This window comes from Procambarus clarkii, chromosome 75, assembly GCF_040958095.1.
Source record: "Procambarus clarkii isolate CNS0578487 chromosome 75, FALCON_Pclarkii_2.0, whole genome shotgun sequence".
Lineage (NCBI taxonomy): Eukaryota > Metazoa > Arthropoda > Malacostraca > Decapoda > Cambaridae > Procambarus > Procambarus clarkii.
The window spans coordinates 24393557-24414192 of record NC_091224.1 but is presented as its reverse complement, the minus strand read 5'-3'; the positions used below and the strand labels follow the sequence as shown (position 1 = coordinate 24414192).

General features: G+C 40.6%; 1 protein-coding gene and 1 long non-coding RNA gene across 17 annotated transcripts in view; one reads left to right on the top strand and one right to left on the bottom strand.

The window, feature by feature from the left end:
* sif (still life) overlaps window positions 1–20636 on the bottom strand; it is a 541039-nt gene that overhangs the window by 304902 nt on the left and 215501 nt on the right. For all 16 annotated transcript variants that reach the window (XM_069313365.1, XM_069313368.1, XM_069313371.1 and 13 more), the window contains 2 exons: window positions 14397–14577; window positions 12468–12984 (listed from right to left, as the gene is read on the bottom strand). In XM_069313365.1, coding sequence (XP_069169466.1) covers window positions 12468–12984; window positions 14397–14577 — 698 coding nt within the window. The remainder of the gene's footprint in view (window positions 1–12467; window positions 12985–14396; window positions 14578–20636) is intronic.
* Window positions 5424–19766, top strand: LOC123771679 (uncharacterized). Its single transcript, XR_006774546.2, has 3 exons — window positions 5424–5715; window positions 16242–16563; window positions 17589–19766. It is a non-coding gene; the product is annotated as an uncharacterized lncRNA (long non-coding RNA).

The window sequence follows — 20636 nt, the reverse complement described above, 5'->3', positions numbered from 1 at the left end:
CCACCCCACCCCCCCCCATTCGCCGTAAAACGCGTTAGGTTAATCTTTAATTCATTAAATTAAATCCATAACAGGCTTGGTTTCTTCTGTTATTTTTGCTATCTATTTTTTTTAATGATTACACATTTTCTTGAAACCGTTGCTCCTTGTTCCTCCATATTTGAACAAAAGTTCGTATGGATTTTTATCTAGGATTGTCTGATCATTGCGTACATCTGCTTGATACCTGCTTGATGGGGTTCTGGGAGTTCTTCTACTCCCCAAGCCCGGCCCGAGGCCAGGCTTGTGGCACCACTCCTGTGCCAGGTAAGTCCACTACGGGCTCACCATAGCCCGTGCTACTTGCCCCGCTCCTGTGCCAGGTAAGTCCACTACGGGCTCACCATAGCCCGTGCTACTTGGAACTTGTTCCGAGTAGCTGAATCTATAACAACAACAACAGCCAGGCTTGCCTGGCCATCGAGTCAAGCCTGATTCCTGTAATTTTGGAAAGACAATTTTCCGAGACCGTTTTCTACGCGAAGGTTCCTCTGAAGGGCCGTCGATCGTTCATGGGAAACTCCTCTGATTAAATTATAATTTCACTGGGATGTCGGCAGAATAGAGCAAGCAAAATAATGTCCACTTTCTCCACCCCATTAATAAAAATCGATAATTAATTTAACTTTTTTTCCAGTTGTGATTTTAGATATGCACTTAACACGTGATTGGAACGCGTATAGACAAATTATAACCGAAAATATATCCTTTTCAGACAAATTATAATTTTGTGCTTTAAATGCAAAAAGGTGTCTTCGACCTGTTGCTATAAACATATCACTAATTCCAAAGAGGAACGGGTCCCGTTAATAAGTGCCATTTCCAAAACAAGACAATGTACACAATCTTTCCAAGAGAAACGTTGAATTTTGAATTTTGAATTTGAATTTTGTAAGCAGCCGTTGACAGAAGACTTGAATAAGCCCATATGGTGTCCACACCAATTAAAACCCGGATTGGCCGTTACCCCCGCATTCATTACACCCTCACACCACTCCATCAAAACATATAACCATTGTGCCTAACCAGAAATATACGAAATTTAGTAATATACCGCCGAATTCAAAAGAAAACGGGAGACACCAAGGTTAGGGACCCGCCTTGACGTCGTATGGCACACTGATCCTCGCCCACCACCAACACAATGATCTTCCACTTATGGCAACGTGAATTTCCACTGACGAAAGCAACAGCTCAAAGCCACGCACCAGTAGAAACACACGAACGTCACTGACAAATGAACGTTACTATAAAGATTTGTCGATATATCAGCCACACAAGAATCGCATATGTTATTTCTACCCACAAGTCATGATTTATTCTTATCAAAGCAAGAGTCGCGTTATTTCCACCGCCACAAGAGTCATGATTTATTCTTATCAAAGCAAGAGTCGCGTTATTTCCACCGCCACAAGTCATGATTTATTCTTATCAAAGCAAGAGTCGCGTTATTTCCACCGCCACAAGAGTCATGATTTATTCTTATCAAAGCAAGAGTCGCGTTATTTCCACCGCCACAGAATCATGATTTATTCTTATCAAAGCAAGAGTCGCGTTATTTCCAACTGCTCCTTACTCTTCACAAATACCGTAAGAGCATATCCCGCTGCTGATTGTAAAATTCCTTCGTCTGACGGCAGGCATCGAGGCGCGAAACCGGATATTCCTCAGAGCAGGAGCAGCCATGATTTATCACACACCAAAATGTCCACACACACACACACACACCTTTTGTCAATTTCTCCAACACAATTTTATTTATCAGGTGTGAATAATCCGTGAACGAGTTATACATAGATCTATACTCGAACAAAAAGTATACTTCAATATGGTGATTTAATGTATAAACATATTCGCCATTATTTTGTTCTGACGAGAGGGTTGTATATTATATAATTTTGGTGGGACTTTATAAGCCTGCCACTATAGGGATGTGTTCAGAGTATGGTTAGTAATATAATAAGAATTATTTCAGTAATTATTTTAAGCTAATCTAGAATATATTGTAATTGAGGATTTATCGTGTGTTACAAAAGGTGTACAAATATTGGTGAGTACCATCACAACACTACACTAACTACCACAAGATCATTCCAACCACCACACCACCACAAAACTGCACCATCACTCCACCAGAGGACCACGCCAACTACCACACCACTACCACACCACCACAAGACCACACCACTACCACACCACCACAAGACCACACCACCACAAGACCACACCACTACCACACCACCACACCACTACCACACTGACTGCCAAGGTCCTGTCAGCTTTACCCCATCCCTGGTGTAAATGGAGTGGAACAGGAACGTGGAGCTGCACAAGAGCCCAAAGCACTACCATTCCCCTTGCAAGCATTCCGTTGTCAAACTGCTTTACGGTCGTCGACTGTTTATAAACTGTGAGTAACTGGCGCAATAATTATATTCCAATCCCAACTGATGTTAAAATTTACTTCTCTATCCAACCTATTTTCTTGTCTAATACGTCGTATTTTCAACGGAATCGTTGAATCCGTTGAATTCGTTGAATCCGTTAAAACCGTTGAATCAAATCGACCAATCCGTACCCGTCTTAGACTTGTGTGGTAACCCCTGTCCCACGCACCTATTCTCAATTTCCTACAGGGATCTTAACTCTATGGTCTTACCTCACTCTTCAGTCTTTAAGGACCAGATTCACGAATTAAGCAGTTACGCTAGTACTTACGAACGTCAACATCTTTCCTCAATCTTTGACGGCTTTGGTTACATTTATTAAACAGTTTACAAACATGAAAACTTGCCAATCAACTGTTGTAATTGTTATAAACAGCCTCCTGGTGCTTCGGAGCTCATTAACTGTTTAATAATTGTAAACAAAGCCGCCGAAGATTGAGAAAAGATGTTCAGGTTCGTAACTGCTTGCGTAACTTCTTCGTGAATCTGGCCCTTTGGCTTCCACTCTCTAGGATAACTAACACTCGGGATAATTACATCCTTGCGCACCGAATCATCTCAAACGACTTCAACTATACACGGGACATTATCCATCCCAAAACAGTATTTCAGTTTTCAGACGAATTTCTCTCATACGATTCAGGGAATATCATTGTACCGCCTTCAATACACCTCGCACATTGCTTTCAGCTATTTAAGTAAGGTATCTCATTCAGAATGCCAGTCCAAACGACTCCATTAAACTGCCCGCATCCTCCATTTCAAAACAATTGGCCTACACCGCATACCAATCCTGGAATATTGCTCAGCCGCTATACTCCATCTATAAGGCGAAGCACTCAACGGGAGATAAACGCCAGCATCGATTTCTGATATATATCGATATTTACAACAATTGCTGCGAGATTCAAACGGTCGCCGACGGTTGATTCAAACGGCCGCCGACGGTTGATTCAAACGGCCGCCGACGGTTGATTCAAACGGCCGCCGACGGTTGATTCAAACGGCCGCCGACGGTTGATTCAAACGGCCGTCGACGGTTGATTCAAACGGCCGCCGACGGTTGATTCAAACGGCCGCCGACGGTTGATTCAAACGACCGCCGACGGTTGATTCAAATGGTCGCCGACGGTTGATTCAAATAGTCGCCGACGGTTGATTCAAACAATCGCCGACGGTTGATTCAAACGGTCACCGACGGTTGATTCAAACGGCCGCCGACGGTTGATTCAAACGGCCGTCGACGGTTGATTCAAACGGCCGTCGACGGTTGATTCAAACGGCCGCCGACGGTTGATTCAAACGGCCGCCGACGGTTGATTCAAACGACCGCCGACGGTTGATTCAAATGGTCGCCGACGGTTGATTCAAATAGTCGCCGACGGTTGATTCAAACAATCGCCGACGGTTGATTCAAACGGTCACCGACGGTTGATTCAAACGGTCGCCGACGGTTAATTCAAACGGTCGCCGACGGTTGATTCAAACGGCCGCCAACGGTTGATTCAAACGGCCGTCGACGGTTGATTCAAACGGCCGCCGACGGTTGATTCAAATGGTCGCCGACGGTTGATTCAAACAGTCGCCGACGGTTGATTCAAACAATCGCCGACGGTTAATTCAAACGGTCGCCGACGGTTGATTCAAACGGCCGCCGACGGTTGATTCAAACGGCCGTCGACGGTTGATTCAAACGGCCGTCGACGGTTGATTCAAACGGCCGCCGACGGTTGATTCAAACGGCCGCCGACGGTTGATTCAAACGGCCGCCGACGGTTGATTCAAACGGTCACCGACGGTTGATTCAAAACCGTCTACCCTAACATTCACACTAAGGCAAGACACACTCCCCTACACTAACAGTCACCACTAAGGTAAGACAGTCTGGCGGAAAATACAGCGACCAGTCGCCGGGCACCGCAGAAAACGTGACTGTGAGTGGAATAAGCACATCTATTTTGTCATTCTTGTGCAGCAATATCTGGCAAGATGAACGTGGTGGGAGAGAGATAGGAGAGGAGAAGAAGAGGGAGAAAGAAGAAGAAGTAGGAAGGAGGGAGGAGAGAAGGAGGGTGCCAGTAAAGAAAGTCTATTCGTCTGTGTCACCAACTTACCCCTACCCACTTAAGTTTGATCTTAGGGTCCAAGTAAGTCACTTGAGTCACACACCATTTTGTCTCCCACTGCAACATGCTGGTATTAATCACCTCGTTATAAGTGCTTCTAACATTTTCAAGCAATACGAAATTATCTAGAAGCAAAATAAAAATTCCCACTAATCGTTCCCCATATATAATTTTGAGTTCACTGCCAACAGCAGAAGCAGCGAGATGGAAGAGGGTGATATACACTAAGGCACCGAGGGCATATGGAGAGGTCTGAGGTCTTATGGAGGCCCAGAGCTGTTGTCTGCTGGCGTACTGACACACACACGCTGTTTGCGTGTGTGTGTGTGCGTGCGTGAAAGAGAGAAAAAGAGAGAGAGAGGGGGGGGGGGATAGATAAAATAGACAAGGACAGCTTCTTTAAATTGAGAGAAATAAGGCGCTAGACCTCAGTTCCCCATCGACACTAGGAGGTAAGCCCAAATGTGCACGCACGCGCTCACACAGGCACGCACGCCCGCCGCCGGGAACCTGTACAGGGTAAAAGGGATTTTAGGAAGCATTGTACGCTCAACCCACACCAGCAGCTGGACAGGCAGGGAGGGAGGGAGGGAGGCGTATGTGTGGTGAGCCAGTAGTGGTGAATGGCAGTATGTGATCTACCCCCCCCCCTCTCTCTCCCTCTCTCCCCTTCTCTCTCTCATCTTCTTACACTCCAACAGAGAGAGAGAGAGAGAGAGAGAGACAGAGACAGAGAGAGGAGAGAGAGAGAGAAGAGAGTGTTGTAAAGGTGGTGGCGCCGGTACAACTCAGAGAGAGAGAGTGATGATGCACCACCGTCCTCACCCTCCACCCCCAGCACTAGTCTCCCACACCATGCACTTCTCCCATCCTTCCTTCCTGCAGCTCCACCGTTATTGTGTAGCTCCCCGCGTCTTCCTTAGCGGCGCGGACCGGGGAAGCATAGAGGAGAGAGAGAGGGACGTGGAAACAATCAGAAGTGTGAAGGGGGTATGAGAAGAGGGCCATGAAAAGAGTGGTGGTGGGTGGCTCCCCCTGGGACCCTGGCACCCACAGCCACCCGACTTAAAGTAGCCCGGCTCATTGCTGCCCTCTCGCTGAAGGTATAGCTCTGTGGCTCTTGCCTCTCCTGCTCTAGCTGCTTGCTGCTGCTGCTGCTGCTGCTCTCCTGCTCTCTCCTGTTGCTGCTGGACTGCTCTCTTCTGTTGCTGCTGCTCTTCTGCTCTCTCTCTCTCTCTCCTGTTGCTGCTGCTCTTCTGCTCTCTCTCTCTCTCTCTCTCTCTCTCTCCTGTTGCTGCTGCCCTACCTCTCCTGCTGCTACCTGTGATGCCCTGCTCTCTCCTGTTGTTGCTCTTGAAGCCCTATATCTCCTGTTGCTGCTCTTGAAGCCCTATATCTCCTGTTGCTGCTCTTGAAGCCCTATATCTCCTGTTGCTGCTCTTGAAGCCCTATATCTCCTGTTGCTGCTCTTGAAGCCCTATATCTCCTGTTGCTGCTCTTGAAGCCCTATATCTCCTGTTGCTGCTCTTGAAGCCCTATATCTCCTGTTGCTGCTCTTGAAGCCCTATATCTCCTGTTGCTGCTCTTGAAGCCCTATATCTCCTGTTGCTGCTCTTGAAGCCCTATATCTCCTGTTGCTGCTCTTGAAGCCCTATATCTCCTGTTGCTGCTCTTGAAGCCCTATATCTCCTGTTGCTGCTCTTGAAGCCCTATATCTCCTGTTGCTGCTCTTGAAGCCCTATATCTCCTGTTGCTGCTCTTGAAGCCCTATATCTCCTGTTGCTGCTCTTGAAGCCCTATCTCTCCTGTTGCTCGTGCTGTACTGTTCCTTCCTGTTGCTGTCGGTGCTGCCATATCTCTCCTGCTGTTGCTGCTGCTACTGCCTTGATCTCTCCTATTACCCGAAACACTGTACGTACTAGTGGCTTTAGGTATTGCATGTACTATCTCTATCTTTAAATCCAACATTATGTTTGTAACTCATCTTCAATGTATGTACCTTTACAACTGAATAACAAATCTAAATCTACTCTAAATCTAATCTATTGTGCTGCTTATTCAGTCATGTTCCCCTTTTTTTTTTTTATCTTTATTTGTATTTGTTCTCAACACTTTTTATTCTTTATGCTCAATTAGTATTAAGTTCTAGATATTAATGTTTTTCTTGCCCGAAACGCATTGCGTAATAGTGGCTTTAGGCATTGTATGTACTAGCTTTATCTATATATCAATCCATTAATGTAACATCACTTGTATGTATATACCTTACCTGAATAAACATCTGAATCTGAATCTGAATCTATTACTATCGGTGGTGCTGTCCAATCACTCCTGTTCCTGCTGCTGCTGCTGTTGAGAGGGAAGGAGGGGGGAAGAGGGAGCAGTGAAAGATACAATCATCCATAAAGAGAAAGAGAAAGAACAAGCACCCGAGCCCCCCAAAGAGGGGAGAAACAGGCAAGGCTCGACAAATTGTTTGGAGCATAATTGTGTAAATAAGCAATTTTCTTAGTCAAGTGACCAGTAACAGTTGCCTCACTCCAGCATACATGGCGTGCTGTGCACACACACATGTACTCACCTACTTGTGCTGGCAGGGGTTGAGCTCTGGCTCTTTGGTCCCGCCTCTCAACTGCCAATCAACTGGTAATTACCTAAGTGTAGTTACAGGATGAGAGCTACGCTCGTGGTGTCCCGTCTTCCCAGCACTCTTTGTCATATAACGCTTTGAAACTACTGACGGTCTTGGCCTCCACCACCTTCTCACTTAACTTGTTCCAACCGTCTACCACTCTATTTGCGAAGGTGGTGTATAGGTTCCTGAGCCTACTGGGATCTTATCATATCAATAATAATAATAATAATAATAATATTATTATTATTATTATTATTATTATTATTATTATTATATCCATCTATCTAATCATGTAACTATACACTGGCCAAGGGTACAAATACTAGCCGAGGGCACTATACCATTAGCCAAGGGCACAGCCACTGGCCAAGTGTGGTGCTGCTAGGTGTGTGTGTATCAGCTTCGCTCCTGCAGACATCTACAATAAATGGGAGTTGCAGCAGTTTGTCCTAATTGTCAGTTGCAGGCCAATCAGCTGCACGCCTGCCCTAGTATCCACCCTTTACTTCTTGCTCATATGAAACAAATGTTAACTATTACTATGAAACAAATGTTAACTAACAGAGCTTTAATATAACAATGTGCTTTAATATACCTACTTATCTCTCTCATCTCATTTTTCTCTTGTAATGTATCTTTATCATTTATCAATTCTGATTGAAATTACCTACTTAAAATTATCTATTAGATTAAGGACTTGCCCGAAACGCTGTGCGTACTAGTGGCTTTACAAGAATGTAAATACTGTACTATCCAATGTATTCTCACAAACCCAATGTACCTTCTTGTATATATATATATATATAAATAAATAAATAAATAAATAAATAAATTACTGTAACAGTCAACACTTGCAAAATTCTGAATGGAATTGTTGCACTGTTGATGACTAAAAACCTTCACTTGTAACACATGAGATAACTAAGTTTTGTTTTGTTTTTGTTATTTTTATATACAGTATATACAAGAGTTCTTACATTCTTGTAAAGCCACTAGTACACAGAGCATTTCAGGCAGGTCCTTACTCCAAATTTTCCCCGGAATACGACCCGCCAAATCGTTTACCAACCAGGTACCCGTTCACTGCTGGGTGAACAGGGACTATAGTTAAGGATTGGTGCCCAGTAAATTCTTCCCGGCCTGGATACGAATTCAGGCCAAAGTACAGAGCGAGTGTTTTACCGGTGCGCCGTGGGGAATGCTAAGTTTGTTAAGGCTTGCAGCAATTTTAAAATGATAAACCCACCCATGAACAGTTTATATTGTATCTTCCATAATATCTTTCCTACAAAATTTCCATGTGGGACTGAAATGGTTGAGCATATTTTCTATTACCTAATGCCTCTGTTCACCTAGCAGTAAATAGTTACCCGGGTTAGTCAGCTTGTTTGGGGGGGGGGGGAGGGGGGGAGAGCGGGGGGGGGTTCATATATACTTTCATTCATTTTTAATATAATCTCAACTTTGTAATATTCTTGTACTGAATTCATGTTATGTATTCTCAACAATTAAGATAATATTCACTTTTTGTACTTTTTTTTTTTTTAGAGGCTTGTAAATTACCAATTATATATGCACACAATACAATACACATATACAATGATGTATATATATTTTGTATTGCATGTTGTATGTAACTGGAATTTTTCAGCAAGTTATTATTGGTATTAATTTACATCAACTCAGCACAGGATTCCAAACACCAGAAACAGAATGAGGGTTATGCAAATTAAAAAAATTAATTTCATTAACATTAACATTAACCCTCTAACTGCTCCTGTCGCCCTCAAGCAATTTACACATGCACTTATTGCATGTTGGAGATTTAATGTGCCCTGTAATATTCAAACATTATAAAGATTCTAAATGGACATCAATCAACACTTGAGGCCTCTGGCAGTAGTAGTTTGGTATATTAGACATTAATCCTGAAAGCCTTAGGTTCCCTTTTGGAGATTACTGTAGTAAAAAAAAAGTTTGCACCATGCAGGTGCAGCGACTGATCCCCACGCTCAGAACCATTATTACAAAATACTGTACTGTACTTGAAAATTAATTCTCATGTTTTCTCATTAAGCCTAACAGGATTCCTGTCTCCGACAACTCTATTTACAATAGTGAGTTTTTATTGTAAAAAAAATTATAGCCACTTTGACCTCAGCAATAAACTAATGATTGTGCCTGTGTCTTGCTCATCACTTAATAAACAAAATATCCAACATCTTCATTATTGACGTCTTACACAGTTTTGTACGATGAAACTCTTAACTATTTAAAGAACAAAGTAACAAATACATTCTGGAGATGATGATCGAGTCACAATAATGTGGCTGAAGATATGATGACCAAAGTACACATCAAAAGATGGAGAAACGACGATGTTTCGGTCCATTCTGGACCATTATCAAAGCATGTGTGTATGAGGAAGAGAGGAAGGAACGAGTCAATAATTTATTGGCCTGTTTCTTCCTTTCTTCTTCACACACACGACTTGATAATGGTCCAGGACCGACCGAAACGTCGTCGTTTCTCCATCTTCTGATGTGTGCAGACGATGAGTCACAATAACATGGCTTAGGATATGAAGGTTAATAATCGACTTGATAATGGTCCAGGACGGACCGAAACGTCGTTGTCTCTTCATTTTCTGCTGTGTGGTTTGGTCATCAATAAATACCTTTATTACAGTAACACAGATAAACCATCACCATGCAACTTTCATTTAATCCAACAAATGATCTATCAAACTGCAAATACTTCTAACTTTTCTGATTGGCTGCTGAGCTCGTTTGCATCAGACCTCAAACTCTTAAAATGAGCTTTTAATGTTATTCTAATTTTGTTAATACTTATTTCTAAGACTGCTACTCATTAAATTTTACTCTTGTAATTTTAATTTGGTCATATTCTCTACAACTCTCAACATTCTTTCAGGAATATAGTTTTGCAAATGATGTGCTCACTAAATAAGGCAACTGTAAAGTTCAACTGGTACTCGTCTATTTGATCCCAGCAATCCAATGCCGACATGTCTGGCTAACCAAAGTTAAATTAAAACCAATACATATTGGAACTCCCAACTGGGTTAGACATTTAGTACCTATTGTCTAATATTTATAGTTAAATACACATAACGTTCTCTATGTGTAACGATACACAACATTTATATTTTTCAGATAAGACTCTCACAGACATACATTTTAAATATGTATGTCTACGATACTACAACATAATAATGCTTCTCTGAGTATAATGATTGGGCAGGAAGTGGTACCATTATTTTTTATAGTGGTCTATTCCCCAACAAAAGTAAAGTTCCCACTCAGTGAAAAACCCCATAATAACAGAGTGAAAATGCAGAAAAAATAAAGAGTAGTTTCTAACCAAAAGTTCAAAAGAGGTATGTAATGAAAGATTAACACAATGGAAAGAGTCAAGTCGCTCCTATGTTCTGGTTTAACTCTCACAGCCCGAGTCATATGGGTTGGTATATCTCCCAAACTGCTCAAGATATTTGTCTGCCAGTTGGGGTTTAAAGACAAACTGATGGTGAATATACATAAGCTATGCTGTGGAAAATAACCTCAACCATATAATAAGCTGCTAAACTCCCCATGTTGTACATACAAATTTTGGATTATTGGACTTCAATCCCAATGTGATAATCACTTAGAAAGTGCCCTCAATTTACCTCTGCTCATACTTTTTAAATACAGTATAAAGTTTAAAACACGACAAATAACAAATACATTATAATCTTGACTGTTAACTGAAGACCCTCAGAATTCCAAATCACAAACACACACACACATGCCGAAGAAATATAAGAAAATTCACTTTCGCAAACAGAGTGGTAGACGGTTAGAACAAGTTAGGGGAGAAGGTGGTGGAGGCCAAGACCGTCGGTAGTTTCAAAGCGTTATATGACAAAGAATGTTGGGAAGACAGGACACCATGAGCGTAGCTCTCATCCTGTAACTACACTTAGGTAATTACACTTAGGTAATTACACACACACACACACAAGATAGAAGAAAAAGAGGTGATATGATCACCACTTTCAAAACAATAACCGGAATTGACCAAATTGACAAAGAGGAATTCCTGAAACCGGTAACGTCTACAACAAGAGGTCACAGATTCAAGCTAAGGAAACAAAGGTGCCTAAAAAAAAAATTGAAAGTTTTGTTTGCAGAGTGGTAGACAGTTGGAACAATTTAAATGAGAAGGTGGTGGAGGCCAAAGCCATCAGTAGATTCAAAGCATTATATGATAAAGAGTGTTGGGAAGAGAGGACACCATGAGCATAGCTCTCCCCCTGTAAGTACCCTTGAGTAATTACACACACACACACACATATACTGCTGACCCTCCCCAGGATGAAAACCCCACAACAAGCCGACAAACTCTGCTAGGTGAACAGAGGCATTAGGTGATATGAAACATGCCCACCCATTTCTGTCTCCTAGAATTTGAACCCAGAACTTCTGATGTTTTCTAACCCATAGGGATATAAAACCCATGGGTAAAAAACCTCCTACCTTGGCAGTAAATGCCAAGACATAACTGCAGTTCAAAATCCTGCTGTAAAAAATTATCAGGAAAAATGGGGAGTTTTGACAAACTATTGGCTTCCTGTCCCTGTCAAGGCCACTAGATAGATAGTGGATCCCGAGTAAATTTAGGTAAACTGCATAGGTAACTTTCATTCTTTTCAAACATGCTTGTTTCACAAAGCAAGCCTTATGGCATGTTAGGGAAGGAAATTATCAGGGGAGAGCACTAAGCCAATGTGACTATATAGCATTTGGAAGGGATATGAGGACAAGGAGCTGGGATAAGCATGGCTTGTAGTCAACATAATTATCTTGTAGTGTTTTGTGTATTTTTCCATTTTGCACTAACTTGTATAAACTGCACAAAACATCAGCTTCCAATGAGTATCAATCCAGATATACAGTACTGTAGTACAAATCTCAAAAACACAGTAATCCCCATGAAGAATCTACTTTCACATAAAAAATACCCTATTATATTTTCTTAACAACTAAACACATGCAGTACAATCCACAGTTAAAAGAAATAATCTAGTTGTATTACTTCTGATGTCGATTTTTCCCTCACAGTGACAATTCATACTGTGCGTCTGAGGTTATAAGTGATTTCTAAAACATTCATTTTGCTACGAGTGCATTATAATAAGTAAAATCTGGTACTTACCTCTGATGACGTGAGGTAGCAGAGGCGGGAATCGGCACTCTCCATAGACGCCTGGGCAACCAATGTGCTGTGTTCCCGATCGCTGGAGTAACCTCGTTCGCGGTCACTTCCATAACCACCTCGATCACTGGCATAGCCTCGTTCACGGTCACTAGTGTATCCTCTAGTGTCCCGGTCACTCATATAACCTCTTTCACGGTTATTCATATAGCCGCGTTCTCGATCGCTCATGTAGCCTCTTTCACGGTCACTCATGTAGCCTCTCTCTCGATCGCTCATGTAGCCTAACTCACGAGTGCTTGTGTAGCCACCTCTTTCCCGATCGCTCACGTAACCTCTTTCCCGATCGCTCATGTAGCCTCTTTCCCGATCGCTCATGTAGCCACGCTCTCCATCACTCATGTAGCCCGAGCGTTCCCGATCACTCATGTAACCGCGAGAGTCCCTATCACTGGTGTAGCCTCTCTCCCGGTCACTCACATAGCCCGAGCGGATACTGTCTTGACGGTCGTAGAACCTGTTTGCAAAACGAAACAAGTGGTTATTAATGACATGCTTAAAAAAATACACTTCACGAAATGAAACACCTCTTTCTGAGTGAACCCCAGTTTACTCAGAAAAGAGCCCCAGCTCACTTCCTCAGCTTTAGGGAGTGAGCTCCCTAAAGCTATCTCACTGAAACTAGCAAAAGTTTTGAGAGATTCAACTTTTACTTTGTTTGGTAGGGCTTGTTTGGTAGGGCTTGTTTGGTAGGGCTTGTTTGGTAGGGCTTGTTTGGTAGGGCTTGTTTGGTAGAGACTACAAGACTACCCTTTGCTGTTTTTTTTTTTAGCCATAGTTTTATCTATTCTACTGTTTTACCATTTATTCCATGTGCTTATAATTTCCTTACCAGTCTTACATGTGGTATTGTATCAAAAGCTTTAGAAAAGACTAAGTATACTATGTCTAGTGGAAGTCCTTAGTCTGAATAGCAGGTTACGATTTCCAAGAATGTGAGCAGGTCAGTAAGGAAAGATTTATTTTTATTAAAACCATGATGTGTTGATTTTATTAGACTGTGCACAGTGAAAGGTAAATGATTCATTTCCTTAAGAGTCTCTCCATGAGCAGCAGACGTGTGAGGTTAGGCTGATTGGTCTGTACTTTTCAGCTGCGCTCCTGACTATATTAAAAATGGGAGTGACATTTCCAAACTGGAGGTAGGGGGTGGGACTTGCAAATACAGTACTTGCCGCAGGGTTAGAAAGGCACTAAATTAGCTGATTATTTGGTAATAGGTGAGGTCCAGGCATTGGACCCCCTCTCACATGCAAACTTGGTTAGATGAATACTTTATTTATTATAGGGTTCAGCTTACGCTTTCCCTAGCTGGGGACAGGAAGCCTGTTAGGCTTATCAATATCCCCCCTAGACCAGCTACTGATATTGCCAGGATGCAACCCCCAACAGTTGCCTAACTTCCAGGTATCTATCTATTGCTATGCGAACAAATCAGGTGAAAGGAAATGTTTCCTAAATGCTTCTGTCTTGCCATGCAGATTGAACCCGGTAACCTTAATGCCAAGCCAATAATGTAGACCACAATGCTACTGGATCCAACATGGAAGTGGTTTAAATACTAGTGGCTGCACGTACGAGTGGCTTTACAAGATTGTAAATACTATGCTATGTATTCTCACAAACCCAATGTACCTTCTTGTATATAAATAAATAAATAAATAAATAGATTTTTAAAATCAAAACCATATTACCTCTAACCACATTAATTAAATACTTAAATAAAATGACAGTAAGGTAATATCTAACATTGTTTAGATAATTAATAAAAAACATTCTTTAGAAAAACAGAGTTCATACACACTACTGCTATGCCAGAACATTTGTAAGCATAGTAAGTATGAAAAGACAAAAGTGGGAAAAACGCACCTACGCTCATGATCACTCATGTAGCCACGATCATAAAGATCCCGTCGACTCCCATAGCTGTCATTACGATCACTAAAGTAGCCGCTGTGATCACGTTCATCACGGAGTGTTGCGGCAGGAAGAGACCGCTCTGAACCTCTTGTGCTTGCTGGGAGTGTTCCATACTTATTGTTGAGATTCCCTGCAGCAGAGACATTGGTGAGTCAAGTGCCAGTGGAGGAGAAGGCATGGGTGATGCTGCAGCCACTACACATAGACTCAGAGATCTGTCATCTGCTGCTTACCAGTCAACTGGTAAACACCACTGCTCATGCCAAAAGTGGCACAATGGAACCCTAAGCCAAGAAGGGATGCAGCATCTCCTAGTCACACCCTAAAGCAATGCAATTTTGAACAACCATGCAAGATATCTACTGCAAAATGCTATATTACCATGCAATAATCTTATAATTCAATGTAACAAACATATTTGAAAGACTTTCATATTTACTGTATAAATAAGATAAAGTATGCCTTTAACATGGGAAAATTTGAGATTGCCATAATGTTCATTATTTTTGCCTTTATTGTCTATATTAACCTAAATTTAAGATTTTTGTTTATTATTATACAAGGGGGCTACATAGGCAAAGTAGACTTAATATTAGCAGGTCATGCTTGAGAGTAGTAGGTGATGAGTAGGGTCAGCCGCAGTGGGCCATTGTAACATCTGTAGCTGTCAGCTTTGAACCCCTGTCTTCATGGTGCCATCAACTTTCTGAAATCTAACTAATCTAAATCCCTATCTAACTATTCCTAATCAAAGTTCTATATAAAGAAGTAACAGTATAAAATGTCAAGGGGGCAGGAGTTAGGGAGGGAGAGTTGAAGTGTAGTAGTCAGTATAAGGGAGAAGAGAGGAAGGGTTAAGGTTGTTGTTGTTGTTAAAGATTCGCTACTTGGAACAAGCAGTTCCAAGCAGCACGGGCTATGGTGAGCCCGTAATAAGGGTTAAGGAGAAATGCACAACCAAGTCTATCAAAATTGATTGAAAACATAGACTGTATGGTACATTTTTATTTAACAACGCAACACAAGATATGCACATATCAGTATCTGTATTGCACTACTACAGTATTCACAAAAATATTAACTTGTCAAAGCCCTCTACTGAAATTTAAATGCCATGGTTACCTGTCACATCCCATTGAAATCTAGATACCAGGGTTAGTAAGAACATAATGGCTCCTTGTTTACTACATTTATAAGACACCACTAAAATAATTAAACAAAATTAAACTCCCCATTACTAAATTACACACAAATTATTGAATTTTAGAGATCTATAATTTGGTCAAGCTAATTCACAGTTTTTAAGAAGATGAGGCCCAATCAAGTCAACTCCTACAAGAAACTATGTTGAAGAAACTATGTTGAGAACATAATACTGAAACCTAGCTAGCTAACTTTACCATGTCACTCTTGCGACAACTGCAACAGCCTCATAAGAGCAGACAGCCCTAGCATCTCAGATCAGTTCCTAATATTCTACAATGATCTTGCAAATGCCCCCCTCCACATAAGAAAATATTAAGTATAAGACATAGCACTGAGATAATTAAGAATTTACTTATGTTTGCAAGCAAGATTTATAATTGTAACTGTTCCAATGCATATTTTCATAAATAGTACAGTATTTGTAGTCAAAAGTGCTATAGTGGTGAACAATGTATATTTAATTTTAAATCATTCTAACCTCTATAAAAAAGCTCAACTGCTTCAACAGCACTTGTAAATACAAGCTTTAGGTTAAGAAGAAAGGACAAATATCTCTATTTTGTTAACTTCATTTCTACTTTCTTCTAGGAATTTCTGTCCTTACCAACTGATAGCTAAAACCAGAGTTCAACTGGACCCATGTAGAGTTCCAGGGTGTTGGTTGGTCTTGACACTTCCTTGTAATATCACACGCAAGTGTTGAGAAGCTGGGAAACACTCTCATCAGGTAGCTGTGGGCATTCAGCAGGCATCATGTTCCACTATCAGAACCAGCACTTGGAAAGACAACTAGCATGGGCTAGCAGGAAAGCTGTTCTGAATGCTCGCAGGAGAGCTAATGTGGATGCTAGCAAGAGAGCTACTGTATTCTAAATGCCAGCCGGGAAGATGTTGCGAATTCTAGCATGAGGTAAGAGGAGAGCTCTTGTGGATGTTAGCACAGAGGCTAGTGTAGCTGATCAAAGAGCTTGTGTTAAAGCAATCTGCATCACACTGCCTTTGCTTTGTGGTTAGTTTTCTCTCCATTGCCAGACTGTTTTGAAGGGAAAGTAGGTTGATGTTCTTGCCACAAAATATGGGTATTTTGCACTGAATTTACGGTTGTCTTTACTGAGGAGTCATGATCCTGAGCATTCAGTAGACAAAGCCATGGCATTAAATCCCACTTTACCACTTAAGTTAATCTGGAGAAAGATGCATGGACACTAATATTGATACTGGCATGGTTTTCAGAGGTGAAAGAGTTTGTCATTTCTTTCTAGAGAATGTTCAACCAATGTCCCCAGACAGACACTAATGACAATCCAGCACTTGCAAGGGAAGGCTGGCAAACATTTTCACTCTCTGTTACAAGTGTTGTCGCAATAATGTTACTACAGCCTCTATCATTTGTTTTAGCCTTCAACCAACAGCATATTAATCCACTAGCTAATATTGGTGCACTTATCAATAATACTCCTGGGGCTGAAGACTAACCAATTTATTATGGGTTCTTGTTCACTTTTGATTATTGTGCAATTTGTGGGCTATATTTATCTGCGTAAAAATATGTAATAACTAACCGTAAACAACCGTAATAACTAGTACCAATAAATAACCTAGTTACTGTAATAACTAACCGTAAACAACCATAATAACTAGTACTAATAAATAACCTAGTTACTGTAATAACTAACCGTAAACAACCGTAATAACTAGTACTAATAAATAACCTAGTTACTGTAATAACTAACCGTAAACAACCGTAATAACTAGTACCAATAAATAACCTAGTTACTGTAATAACTAACCGTAAAAATATGCAATATAAGACTAACCAATTTATTATGGGTACTTGTTCACTTTTGATTATTGTGCAATTTGTGGGCTATTTTTATCTGTGTAACATTATGTAATTAAGTCTCTCTCTTGTTTACTTAAAGTGTTAATTTTCAGACAAGAAGAATCTAGATGCATTGCCAAATACAGTCTGGGCAACTGCATGACAACTCTCCAACGTCGATGATGTAACATGATATATAGTTAAGCCCATACCTTTAAAATGCCTCATGATAGTGATGTTTAAGAGAATCACTTGAAGCATTTGCTACCGTCCACGCACTGGTCTGGTTATCACACAACCAAAACAGTCTTCACATGCTTGCACTCACAAATGTGAAAGAATGAGGACTGGCTCAGCAAGCATATGTAAGTGGCAAGAGTAGAAGGAAAGATAAGACTGGAACAAAAATATAAAGATATGTAATAAAAGGGAAGTTTAGAGGTGGATGAAATGTTACAGACTGCAACAGGGTTTGACATACATATGAATGAGTTTGGGTGGATATACATAGGAGCTGCCTTGTATGGGTCAACAGTTCTTCTGCAGTTTCCTTTACTCTTTTGTTCTTAATGTGCTCCAGTGCTACAAAGAAGGCAAGAGAAAAATCTTGATACAGTAGTACCTAATTAGCACAACATAATATGGGAGTAGCGTTGGACTAATGTAAAAAAATGTTGTTCTTGTCCAATGTTACTCCAGTGACGTGTGACTGCTGTCAATATCTGTTTTTATAATATATTTGAATGATTTATGCCAAGTTTAGTGTTCATTGGTTCCTAGGCTAAAAGGGTATCTTCTAATTGTTTACTCAAAACCATTATACTGTACTTGCATACAAAAATAATGACAGGACCTTGTTCAACTACAGTAGATTAATTTAATTGGATGAACTTCATTTGACACAAAGCTGCAATGATTTGGAAACCTTCATACAGTACAGACAATGGACAGATACATTGGTATCAGTTACAAAACCTGTAAACAATCATACAATACCTTTTGTGTTCAATAACTCTCCAAATTATATGCAGATTAATTTTTGTTAATATTCATCCAAAATTTATAATTAAGGATTTAAATTCATAGAATATGTGATCATTAAGATGCTCTTCGTTTTCTGCTTCCACAATTAATTATTTTAAGCATGAAAATACAAACAATACTAACACAGAATTGTTTCAGTGTAAGTTTTTTGCAGAATAAAATTGGCAGAATTAATTGCACACAAAGGAAACAAAGCTACCGACAAAACTTTCTGGTTTTCTTTTGCACACAGAGTGGTAGACAGTTGGAACAATTAAGTGAGAAATAAAATTAACAATTAAGAAAGTGGAGGCCAAAACTGTCAGTAGTTTCAAAGTGTCACATGACAAAGATTATCGGGAAAATGGGGCACTATCAGTATAGCTCTCATCCTGTAACTACACTTCGGTATTTACCCATGGAATATGTACAGCTGCTGAGTAATTCAAGAAGCTAAAAATACTACTCAATTTAATAAACTATAGCAAACTCGGACCACCATCCTGGTGGACGGTGGTCTGCTGCTCTTCTTGATGCCGTATTTTGCACTACTCGTAGTTTTTGCATGTTAGTTTGTTTTAAAATGTGTAGTGGTACTGGGGGATATTCTAGATGCTAAAGATGATGACAGTACATTCCAGCAATGAGTAGAACCAGCAAAAAAAGAATACAGATGCTGACCAAAGCCAAAGAATTTGATAGTCTGTAGACAACACTCTGCTGCTTTTACCCCCACTAAGTTCAGGCTGTGTCCATCACAGGAGACATAGATGCAAACTCATTGATTTGATGAATCTGTGCTTGCAATCCAGTATATTGTCTAGACATATTTGAGGCATTATCGTATGACTGACTACGACAGTTTGATAGTGGAATTTTGTTCTCATTAAGAAGATCCACGACAGTGTCTGTTAGATCCTTTGCTCTATGAGAAAAGATGGGGATGAACATTAAGAAACGTTCCACAGGCTCACAGCCTTTATGTGTCGGACAGTAAATGTAAACTGATCTGTATGAGATGTCTGGAGTGGAATCTACACTTAGTGAATAATACTTTGACTCTTTTTTTACTTCTTCAAGAATAGTACAAAGAACCTGTTGTCCCATTAATTCAATAAATTACTCAATAAATTAATTTAATAAATATTTGCAGATAAATATGATGGATTACTTTTTCCAGGATTTTCATACATTTTGAGATGTTCTTCCAAGAAAGGGTAAAACTCACTTAGAAGCTCTAGTATGCCTAAATAGTTGCCATTTTTTGCTGACCCAATAATCTGATTTTCTCCTGGAACTGGCAAACCTCTAGAGGCAAGAAAGTGAATTACAGAAACCACATGTGTCAACACTTTATGTCAATATTCCTGCTCGGTGCGATGTTGCTCAATTAATAAAGAATCTACACTTCCAGTTTCTTTATGCCTCATCAAATATGCTGTCATGCACTTTTTATGTTCTTCTCCAAATTATGTTCTACAATAACCATGCTGTGATTCCAATAATTGAAATCCAATGTAGCAAAAGGAGATTCTTTCATGGATAATAGGCGACATACAAGGCAGTGCAAACGATCTTGGGATGGTGAACAGAGTAGCCATTCACGTTTTACATATTCGTCATTCTGCATTTCACGTTTGAACACATTGTTTGATAAATACCTTGTCTTCATATTCTCAACTCCAGCTATTTTATACATACTGTGAGTTTGAAAGGTTGCTATCATGATTCTGACATGATGAGGGCCCACTACAAATCCAGTAATCTAATGTGTTAGTATCATTAATGTTCCATAGCCCCGGATCTGTCCCTTGGATTGCAAACTTTTTTACTGTTACAGATATGGGTATTTCCTCTTGTAAAATGTCACCAGCAGCGGCAACAGGCAATGACGATATGTCTGCTGAAACTGGATGATTGGTAGCAGGAATGGAAGTAGATGTGGATGCTATATCTGAAGGAACAGTACTGGTGGCTGACATTGCAGGAATAGATGCTGATGTGGATGCTATGTATGAAGGAATGGTATGAGTGGCTGTTGTTGCACCTGTGTTGAGTCACGATGTAAATTTTGGAAGTTTCCTATTTTCTCCTTCCCTGTAGCTCTCTTTCTCTTCTGTGCTCCATTCAAAACATTA